Source organism: Bolinopsis microptera, chromosome 3, assembly GCF_026151205.1.
Source record: "Bolinopsis microptera isolate Bmic1 chromosome 3, MBARI_Bmic_1.0, whole genome shotgun sequence".
In the NCBI taxonomy this organism is placed as follows: domain Eukaryota; kingdom Metazoa; phylum Ctenophora; class Tentaculata; order Lobata; family Bolinopsidae; genus Bolinopsis; species Bolinopsis microptera.
In genome coordinates this window covers 14,458,364-14,470,563 of record NC_087074.1, presented here as the reverse complement: position 1 = coordinate 14,470,563, position 12,200 = coordinate 14,458,364, and the positions used below count along the sequence as shown (strand labels likewise).

The 12,200-nt window shown below is 36.2% G+C and overlaps 1 protein-coding gene across 1 annotated transcript in view; it reads right to left on the bottom strand.

The window, feature by feature from the left end:
• The window catches only part of LOC134813057 (ribosomal protein S6 kinase alpha-3-like), a 56,518-nt gene extending 53,486 nt beyond the window's left edge, over positions 1 to 3,032 (bottom strand). Inside the window, exon 1 of the mRNA XM_063820733.1 lies at positions 2,965 to 3,032. Coding sequence (XP_063676803.1) covers positions 2,965 to 3,024 — 60 coding nt within the window. The 5' untranslated portion in view covers positions 3,025 to 3,032. The remainder of the gene's footprint in view (positions 1 to 2,964) is intronic.
• Between the last annotated feature and the right edge of the window lie 9,168 nt (positions 3,033 to 12,200).

The window sequence follows — 12,200 nt, the reverse complement described above, 5'->3', positions numbered from 1 at the left end:
CTATTTACATGCGATAAAGTTAGCCTAAATAATCTTTATACGACAAACAAGTTCTTCATTGCATATCGTGATAAGATATTCTTACATTCCCTAAAATACGTATAAATTAACGTTATAACTTGAAAAGGTGTTTTGCTGCAGACCTGCTATGTGATTGTTATATTTCCTGGTATATTGGCACAGTAAGAAAGGTGCTATTCTTTAACATTTACAAAACAACAACAAAATTTTGAAAAATAAAAGCACTCCCAAACCTGTACGCTTGGAGTCTGAACGCTTGAAGACTTGGAGAAGAGCTTAACAAGAAGCTTAGTGACAACATCAATGGGATAACTACCACTTGCCACAAAAAACAACACTCTAAACAACTTCATGTGCCTTGCAGTTACACACACACACAAATAACAGACCAGGAGAAAGAGATGCATGTGTGTACGGGACACTGGTCAAATTGTGGGTTGAGTAGTGTGTCTTGTAGAGAGGATATGTACACACTCGTATTTTATATGATATTTAGTGAGTCACTGTCAGGGCGGCACTCCCATTTGAACAGATGCTTTTGGGGTCGAGTGGCACGTTGGTAATGAATATTTGGTTTGAGAAGGTAAGCAGGACGCCAGGACTGGTTTTTAAATAATATAAGTGTAGAGTTTCAAACACTTTCTCTTGAAGTTTAATTATAGATTTGATTTACTATTACACATCAAGTTCAATAGTATTTATAAATACTGTGAGTAAATTTACTCACAAATTTATAACTATCTTCAATTGATACGAATAACGGATAACATCCGGTATTTATATATATCTAGATGCAATTTTAGTGATTATACTCTATCATGAAAATATATCAACGATAGTATCATTAAAAGTTGTGCTAGGTACTATAAATAACTTAATTTAAAAGCCCTTGCTTCTAATAATAGAGTTTGTGGAGACAAAATCACCCCAAATAGTGCATCGAAGTATCGAACAAAGCAATGCAATAGTATGGTGAAATGAAATACAAACGTCATGAATAAGTATATAGTAAGTACAAATACGATAAGGACTATCAACAATAGCTCATTATATATTATATAGAGGAATAGTACGTAAAAGGAGTGCATATTTATGTTACGTTTTGCTATGTCCAGATAAGTTGTATCATACTAGAAGGAAGAAGAAGGTTAATATGAGTAGAAAGTTGTGGGACCCACCTAATGTACTCCTGTAAGTTAGCAATTGTAAGTGTGGTTTAAAAGGTTTAATACCGGTGAACACTGAACAGTGAAAACATACGATAAGTTTATCAAGTGGTCTTTGTCTGTCCATTCAAAAGCATCGAATATAGGCTGCTGGGGTGAAAGTGGGCGCCACCCCCTCTTCTTTGAAGCCTGCAAACTTGCAATAGATTTCTATACTCGCCTTGAAAGCACTGAAAATGAACTTCTCTCCGCTGCATTTCACGAGCAGATTATGCTGGGCCTTCCTTGGTACACCAACATCTCTAATCTTCTCACCAAATATAACTTCCCCCACTCATCCTCTTCAAAATCCAAGCTCTCTACCCAAATCAGTCACAACATGAGGGAAGAATTTGTAGATACCTGGAAATCTGCCAAGGCATCCTCACCTAAATTAGAATTCTACAATCAAATTAAACATGATTTTGAACCAGAAACATACTTAGGAGTGGTTAAGATCCCCGATGCTCGGAAAAGCTTAACAAGGTTTCGTATTAGTTGCCACAATCTTTACATTGAGAGGGGCCGTTACGAAACCCCCCTAGTACCAAGAGAACATCGATGGTGCACTTTTTGCTTTTTCAGCAAGGGGCTTAAGCCTATTGAGGACGAAATTCATGTTCTAACTGACTGTTTACTCTACTCCTCAGTTAGAGAAAAATTTAACTTCCATCCCAAAAATATTACTGACCTAGCCGGTTTGCTATCCGATAAAACACTAGACCCTACAAAATTTACTGCCACAGCAAGAGCAATCCATTCAATTCTCTCTGTGAACGAAAATTTTACAGCCTACTATAAGAGCCCAGATTTCCACTCAAATACTGGCCAATGCATAATGCTATAGGACCTCAAAAATAGTATTATAAAACATTTCTATTTTATCCCTACACATCTGTAAATAACTAGAATTGTGTAACCTTAAATTATTTCAGAATTATAACTATTGTGAATTCAATAAAATAATTATCACTTTTGTATCCTTGTATCCTTGTATCCTGTATCCTTGTATCCTACGATAAGCGTTGAGTAATGTCTGTTTTCAAATATCTATCCATTATTTTTTGTTTGTTTTGAAAATTCAATTAATTATCATATATATAAATCAAGCGTTACATTTCAGCCATGCAAAATTACAATGACATATAATTTTGATATACTAATTGATAAATGATACTGCAATATAAGTTGCTTAATGTTTGGCCGGATGACAACTAACTAAAAGAGAAAAATAAACTTGATTACATAATAATTAATTCGGCTGAACCAACACATAGCAAGAGCCACATTAACGTTGGGGCCGTCATAATATTATGTTCATTTTACAGGTTGGCAAGTTCTTAATTCTACCAGCAAACTAGAGCCCTAACATGGTAGAACTACAAATAGAGTCCGGATGTGTGCTCATCAATATAAAACGCCTGGTTAAATGTTTAATTTAAACTTGACAACTTTTGAAGCTTCATGAATCATGAGACATGAATTTTATGTGTGTTTCATGATTATGATTTAAACAAAAAGTTCACAGACACGATTGCTTATATATGGAGATTTAAAGCCAAACCAGTTTCAAACTTTCCACCAATCGGTTCATACTGATGAGCACAAATCTGAGTAACGATTAAAAGTTAAAGTAAAATAGTTCGAAGTTTTACATTAATTCAACTCTAATTATAAATGCAAACATTGTGAAAATTCAGGTTTGAGTCCCAGAAAACACATTACCAATAAGGCTTACCTCGATTATCTTTTCTTCATGTATCTTCTGAAACGGATCTGCTAATTGAGCTAGGGGCATGCTACAATGAAATGGGTTAAGGATCTGCAATATGTACTGCCATTAGTATTTAACTAAAATACAGTTAAAGCTCATAGTAAAAACATATTCTCAATGGAACGATATACATGATATTAAAGTAGAGCATTAGATATGATTTATTTAAGGGCAATTCTAACTGACACTGAGTGTTCAAAAAGATTTTACAACGCAATGAATATGATACTTTAAACCTTTTTCGACGAAACTAGATTTTTCAACAATTTTGGGTGATCAAAAATGGCTCATAATCGGCTACGCCCTTTTCAGAGTCTCACAATTTTTCTTTACTGCAAACTGTTTTTAAAGACCACTGATATACAACTTGTGAAGCAACACATGCCCGAAAATGCTTCCTTTTAGAGTAATTGGCCCACAACTGATTTTGAAACCGATTATGCAAACTTATCATAGAAATATAATGTTGTTCAATGAAACTATCGGACTACGATGAATGGGGACTTGCCACCCCATGTAAGATGCAGACTAACCGATCGCGATTTTGCATATTTATTTATAAGTTGTGCGGAAACATATACCCTAAAACACAGAAAAATTATCCAGCAATTGGTAACTGTCTAACTATATAAGGTTAGACACCTAAAAGAAAACTTCTGTCAATAAATAAATAAATAAAAACGGTATACATTTTTTAAAACCAGGATATAAAATAAAACCCTTTGTAACTTATAAAATGGTCGACTAAAAATAAAATTCACATAACAAAACATGCAGTTCAGGCACTTGCCCCCTAAAACAGTTACCTTTTTGAGATACTAATTCCAGGCACTGAAATTTGCATAAAACTACATTTACACCCAAAGTGTAAGGCAAAATGTCCACAAAAGCTATATTAAATAAATAAATAAATTCTAACATTTATTACACGCTTCGACATTAAAATTTACCCAACAAAGATGTACATTAAAGTCATTCAAGCGAGACTTAGTGTTGAAATAGCAAGATTATGGACTTTTTAAACAGTTCAGATTTTATGAACAAATATTTGTATGAAGTTACCAAAATTATGCACTTTCATATCAGTTCAGACATTATGGACAAATATTAGAAATATTATCAAAAGCTTGTTGGAAATAAAACGTCTTTAGGGCATTTTTAAAACATTCTACAGATGATAATGATCTCACTGAGTAGGGTAATTCATTCCAAATTTTTGGTCCACAAAACATAAATGCAGCATCTGTTCGTCTGAAATGAGGAGCAGGAGGAACTTTCAACAAATAAAAGTCATCATCTAGTCTGGAACTTTGTCTTCGTACTTCCCTTAGATTGACGTGTCCTTGTAAGTACTGAGGGGCTATGTTATTAAGACACTTGAAGACCAGAAGTGATATTTTGAACTTAATTCTGAACCGAACAGGCAGAAAGTGGAGCTTTTTGAGGTAAGGCATGATAGGTTCACGTATCTTTTTTCCGTAAAGACCAAAGATAAATCTAGCAGCATTGTTCTGTATCTTTTGTAGCTTATGAAGATTCTTTTCTGTTATTCCATAATAGACTGAGTTGCAGTAGTCTATGAAACAGAGGATATTGGAGTGAACTAACTGAACTTTTAGGTCATGGGAAAGCTTCGAACCGATTCTTGCTAAGTCCCTTTGATTCAAATAACATACTTTGGAGACAGCATTTATTTGAGAGTCCAGATTCATTTGGTGATCGAAAAGGAATCCCAGGTTCTTGGCTTTGCTAACAGGGCAGATTGAGAGGTCTCCTAAATCCATTGTCTGGATTGGGCTGACATATGGTCCTATATCAATGAACTCTGTTTTTTCGTCATTCAGTTTTAGGAAGTTAACTGTCATCCATTGCTTTATCTCCAGAAAGCAATTTTTCACAGCTGTTAAATCAGGATTAGAACTGTGAACATCAAAAGTAAAGTACACCTGTGTGTCATCTGCATACAAATGTATCGAGAAACCATATTTTGTGACAATTTCTTCAAGATCTCTGGTATACAATATGAACAGTAGCGGTCCTAAAATGGATCCTTGAGGTACACCAATATCCAGATAGCCTTCAGAAGATGTGGCTTTTTTTACTTTAACCTTGAATGTGCGATTATTAAGGTAACATTGTAACCAGCTGAGTGCTAGTTCTGTAATACCATACGCATTCTTGAGTTTCGTAAGAAGGAGGTTATGGTTTATGGTGTCGAAAGCAGCTGATAGATCTAAGAGTAGAAGCACAACATTCGATTTGCTGTCAATCATCATTAGAATATCATTATGTATTTTGGTAACTGCAGTTTCACAACTATGGAATTTTCTATAGCCTGATTGATATGGGGAAAACAGGTTGTTGACATCAGCATATTCATTTAATTGGCAATGAACTACTTTTTCTAGTATTTTGGACAGATAAGTTAGATTGCTAATCGGTCGATAGTTTTTCAGCTCATCAACATCTAAGGTAGGTTTCTTGAGTCCAGGCCTAATAGATGCTTCTTTTAGGGCAGAGGGAAACTTTCCGACTCTTAGTGATTCATTCACGATGTAATGGATGATTGGGAGAAGCTCGGGTAAGCAGTTCTTGAAGAACCACATTGGTATGACATCGAGTACGCTTGATTTATTGGGAAGACTCCTAATTAAGGTTTCAAGGTCTGATAATGAGACTTCCTTAAACTGATTAAGTCTACACTTTGCATTATCTATCGAAGTAGAGTCCTTGGTACCTTGACCGTTTAGGGAAGTGTTTTGAATTTCCTTCTCAATATTAGAGTAAATGGTCTTTACTTTTTGATCGAAGAAAGTCTTGAGTTTGGCAGCCACTTCGATATCTTCACCATTTGGCAATTTGTTGGAGCCATATTCCTTATCTAAAAGTTTATTTATGACTTTATAGGTCCCTTTCGAGTCTCCTTTGCAAGAACTGAGCTGTTTATCATAGTAGCCATCCCTAGCTCGATTGATAGTGATTTCTGCGTCAACACATTTTTCAAAATGAGTAGTTTTAAACTCATCATTCTCTGGATACTTTTTGGCTTTTCGTTTTGCCCTTCTCCTCTCTCTGACAGCAATTTGACATTTATTATCCCAAAAATCAGACTTTTCAGCAGTAAATCGTTTCGTAATAAGTGGGGCATGTTTGTCTAGCACCTGTTCAAGGACATTTTGATAAAGGTTCACAGCCTCGTCTAAGGATTGATATTCAGAAAGGTTAAGCTCTGAACAAAACAGATCTTCCCTGAACTTATCGATGTCAATTTTGCTTAGCTCTCTGACATCTTTTTCTTCATATGTACGAGCTTTATGAAAATCGAATGTGACTGGGACCTGAAAACTTACTAGATAGTGATCAGAGCTGGTTCCAGTGCTTGTCTCTACCATCATATCTGTTACAGACAATGAGTCACTTACACAGCCTAGAGTAAATAACAAGTCCAGTGTCCCGCCGGAGATGTGAGTAGGAGAGTCGACATGCTGAAGGAAGCCTTTGCTCTCACAAAGAGCAATAAAGTTCTGGGCAACATTATTGTATATGTCTTCAACATGGAAATTAAAGTCACCACAAATAATTGGAGATCCAGTTTTAAGCAGAAGATTGTCCAGGTATCCATCAAAGTCATCCATAAACTTAGATATTTTTGTTTCATCATATTTCGCTTTGGCCTGAGTGCTGCGATAAACTACACTATTCATAATTATGTTTCACAAAAATTATGAATATAGCTTTTGTGGACAACCTGTCAATAACACTTTTCACATGATCCATTGACACAGCCTGTGGACAACCTGTCAATAACACTTTTCACATGATCCATTGACACAGCCTGAAGGTGACTGCATAATAATGGGTCAAAGTGGAATCACACGATAATGAGCTTGCAGCTTTTGATGAAAATGTGTTAAATGTTGGTCTCGGCCTGGTATTATGCTTGTATAATTGGTTTTGGATCTCTTGCCTATTGTTTTTTTAAATTGTGTTGGTATTATGAGCTAATATGTACATGTGATATATAAAAGTATGTAGCGAGCATATTTTATAATTATATTGTGTATAGCAAGCAGTTGTAACTTAACTGCTGTATGACAATATAGCTTAAAAATTGAATTTAACTTAAGTGTATCAATATTATCCGATTTTGAATATACTATAATCAATAATGACGAACCCGTCACCACTCTCAGCAGTCAACCAAGGCTTATAAAAGCTTAACGGCGCCTGGGTCCTTTCACCAACTGCAACTGTGATAAAAATGTTAGGGGTGTTTCTTATGAACAGGGTCAACATGTGAACTGTATTAAAACGACAATTATATCATTTTTAACAATCAGTATCTTAAGGCGCAGTTTCAAGTTTATTATTCATTTTATTTATAAAATTGATTGAATACAGGTTAGACAGAAACAATTTAAAGGGCTAGTCCGAAGAGGCAGTAGAACAAGTAATGAACAAAACCTTGATAGCTAGTTAGCCTTATTTTACCCTACCTTAAAAGACGGAAAGGGTAGGTAGAGTCTACCATCGACCTAAAGTATTCTCGTGTAATGTATACCATAAGGTCAAAGGATAGTTTAAGAGGGCAGGGGGGGTCCTCATGGAAATTGTCTCAAAATTGATTTTTTAGTTGTTTCTAATAGAGGGGAGTGATGTCTATCAGATGCTTTTAATCCCATAGAAAAATATTGTTCCTAGCCGAAATTATTGCCGGTCAAAGGTCAGCGCTTGTGTGTAATTGTATTGCACAAGGGACTTTTGATCGCGTCCTGAAAATCGACTCTAAAAATCTATCTTCTCCTACATGTTTTGAGCAATCACTCTGAAACTTTCAGGATATGTTCTAGGGACCATTTAGAAGATATAAGCCGGATGGAATTTTGAGATAGGCCTTTAAAAAATTTTTATTCGATTTTGAAAATCTTGGACCTCGTTTTTTGATGATTTTTCGAGGCTTCTCGTCCAGAGGGCACCCGATACACTAGGCACAATGCTCAAATAATTGATAGGTCGGATACTTCAACTTACATGAGTACCACTGTGCCCGGCCCTGTTCGGATGCCTTTCGAAATAGCTTCTTTCATAGATCTATGCTGAAATGGAATAGTCTACCAGTATGTATCCGGCAGTCAGAGCAGATTTCTACTTTTAAGGCCAATCTGATCAAGTACCTCTGGGCTGCTGATACAGTCTGGCCAGACTAGCTCATCAGTCTTATGAGTCTCAGAAATGTGTTTTTGTTGGTTACAATTCTGTCCGTCCAATTGCTTGTCCTTATTTTTCTTCTATCAGCAGTTGTGACGGAATTGTAATAAACAAAATCCATATATAATTATTGATGATATAAATCAAGAGGCTTGCATATAATGAACATATTGACACGGGTGCAGAGTTGAGTCTGTACGGAACCTAGTAGTTTCAGATCCTTGTTTAACTTGCCGCAGCAAGGTCATCCACTACTTTAGCCCGGCGAGGCACATAACTCCCTCTACAACTCCATGACAAATGTTTCATATATACTAGCCGAGTTCACAAGATATATCCTTGTGTTTGAGAAGAGCTCGTTAGAACTGCTTCTTTTCCCTTCAGTATCCCACAGTCTCTCGAGTTTCGTAACTGCCAGAGAACTCTCTTAAACAATTACTAGACTCGGTGATTATAAATCAAGAGGCTTGCATATAATGAACATATTGACACGGGTGCAGAGTTGAGTCTGTACGGAACCTAGTAGTTTCAGATCCTTGTTTAACTTGCCGTACAGCAAAGTCATCCACTACTTTAGCCCGGCGAGGCACATAACTCCCTCTACAACTCCGTGACAAATGTTTCATATATACTAGCCGAGTTCACAAGATATATCCTTGTGTTTGAGAAGAGCTCGTTAGAACTGCTTCCTTTCCCTTCAGTATCCCACAGTCTCTCGAGTTTCGTAACTGCCACCATACTGCCACTAACAAGTTAGGGGCAAGAGTCCTTGCTGGACTCATTAAACAATCTGTATTTATTAGGTTAAATGGCGGAGAAGACAGAAGAAAACACATCGGCAAAGTCAATGGACGGCTATACAGCAACGTGGCTAGTGGCCCGCCTGCACTGCAGCGGAGGGGACGGAACGGTTAACAGGTATGGTTAATCGTGTTCAAAAGGAAATTTGTAGTCACTGTCTGAAGAATATTGGATTAGGGCTTCCCCTCTTTGAATGTTTTAACTGCAATAGTATTCTCCATGCCAAATGTTTTAATCCTTCCAAAGCGCAAGTTATCAATGACAACTTTTACTGCAACGAGTGTAAACATTCCATATCTAAAAAATATAATCCTTTTAAAGTAATGACCAATCCTGAAGTTAATGACTGTGACCCATGTATCCAAAAGATGTCCGATGCTTTGGAAAACTGTAGATCCTATACAATTAAGGACTTTAACACACATATCAAACCGTGTTTTGCAAGCAACTGCTCCACGATTTTCCAGAACATAGATGGTAATAAAACAAATTTTGATGCCTTTAGCATGGAACTAAACCGATTAGCCGAAAAATTTAAAATTATTGGACTTGCTGAAACCAATATTGGAATAGAGGAAAGCACTGTCTACCATCTAGAGGGGTACAATTGTTTCTATCAGGACAAACATATCAATAAAGCAAAGGGAAGTGGAGTAGCATTGTACTTAAAGGACGAACTTAAACGGAGTTGTAAACGAAGAATTATCATGGGTAACCAAAAATCTTGAAACCCTATTTATTACTATTCAACATGATGAACCTGTACATGTAGGAGTACTGTACCGTCCTCCTAGTGGGGACTCCTCAGAGGCACTAAATGAACTTAGAAAAATTATTGAATCATGCCCAAAAAAGAATGTTTACATACTAGGTGACTTTAACATTAATCTCCATGATGAAAACAGTAAACTTGTTCAAGACTTTGAAAACCTTATTCTAGGTCTAGGTTTATCACCACTTATTTCTACTTCCACGCATCATAAACCAGGATGTAACGAATCATGCATTGACAACATACTCACCAACAACATAGAGAACTCTATCTGCTCTGGAACAATTAGTACCTGCATCAGTCACCACCATGCTGTATTTAACATATTCAACTCACCCCTAGTCAGTACTGAGGTTCATGAACAAAACTATTTCCAGTACTATGACTACTGTGCAAAAAATGTGGACAGATTTGTGGAAGTACTAGACAGTGAATTAACTAGTGATCCACCAGAAGACTTCAGTAATTTTTTTCACTGTATTTAATCATCAACTAGACAGTGCATGTAAACTAAACCAGCCTAAGTGTTCTAAACGTACTGCTAAGAATAATCCATGGATTACATCAGGCCTGATTGCCTCTATAAATAGAAAACATGAGCTTTATGACCTGTGGAAAAAGGCAGTTAAGAAGAAATGCCTCAACGCCTCTTCAACCAACCATGCAGACTGTCTTACCCTTTGTTTTAATTGTACAAATAAAGTAACACGTCATGAAGAATTTAAGGCACACCGGAAGTTATTAAACCACCTTATTAATTCTGCAAACGTAAGTATCATGGTGTTAAGATTACAGAATGCGCTGGAGATAGTAAGAAAACTTGGCAGATAATTAATGAACTGCGTGGTAAGAAGAGACGTGAGATTAAACCTAACTTTGTGATAAATAACGAGCGTGTGATTAATCGGCGTGTAATTGCAAATGAGTTCAATAAATACTTTGCCTCTATTGCAGCTAACTTGAACGAAGCTTACTCTGGTGACTTCTTAAGAATAAATTCCCTGCCGTCATTTACTGATTACCTGCCCACATCAGTTACGTCCAGTATTTTTCTTTGTGATTGTGACTGTATTGAGATTAAAGAGATCATAAACGAACTAAAAAACGGGAAAATCTAGTGACATACCTATTCATGTGATCAAGAAGTCGTGTCAAATTACTGCACCGTACTTAGCTAGATACTTTAATAAATGCATGCAAGAAGGCCACTTTCCCGATGAATTAAAAACTGGGGAGAATCAGCCCCATTTACAAAAAAGAAGATGAACAGCTTTTAGAAAACTATAGACCAGTATCAACTCTACCTGTATTCGGGAAAATTCTAGAAAAGTTAATATATAAGCGGCTCTATAGTTTCCTTACTTCCAAGGGGTATAATACATGAAAACCAGTTCGGCTTAGAAAAGGACACTCCACCAGCCATGCACTGAACTACTCTGTAGAACATATAGAATCGTTAATTAGTAAAAAGCAACATGTCCTAGGGGTCTTTATCGATCTCTCAAAAGCCTTTGACACTCTAGACCACTGTAAACTAACTACAAAGTTAAACAACTATGGCATAAGAGGAAATGCTCTGAATCTTATCTCTAGTTATTTGTCTAATAGGAAACAATTTGTAAACGTTTTGGATACCAAATCTGATGAATTACCGGTTGAATTCGGGGTCCCTCAGGGTAGTGTATTAGGACCTCTACTTTTCCTACTGTACATCAATGACATATGCAATATAACTAAAAAGGGTAAATTTGTCTTATTTGCAGACGATACTAATATATTTGTCGCTGCCGATTCGAGAAATAAAGTATACGAATTGGCTAATGAAGTACTACAGGCCGTAAACAAGTATATGGGAGTTAACCTACTGCACATTAATGTAAAGAAGTGTTGTTACATGTATTTTTCTCCCTCTAAACGTAATAATAACGAATTAGATGCCGATATAAATAGCCAAAACTTGTCCAATAATAACAAAATAATTAAACGTGTAAGTCAGACAAAATTTCTCGGAGTAATCATGGACGATAAATTGAGCTGGAAACCACATATTTCATCCCTCAACAAGAAACTAAGAAGTGCTTGTGGACGTATCTACCGTATTAAGAAATGCTTACCAGAATCACTATATAAGCAAATATATCATTCCCTCTTTGAATCACACCTAGGTTATGCTATTTCTGTCTGGGGAGGTATTCCCAATAATCAGTTAAAACCGCTATTTATTACTCAAAAGAAGTGTATCAGGATTCTATTTGGAGACTATGAAGCTTATGTAGACAAATTCAAGACATGTGCTAGAGCAAGACCAATTAATTCTCAACGTCTAGGATCTGAATTCTATGTTAAAGAGTCCACTAAGCCTCTATTCACAAAACATGAATTACTTGTTACAGAGAACCTGTACCGATACCGTTGTTTA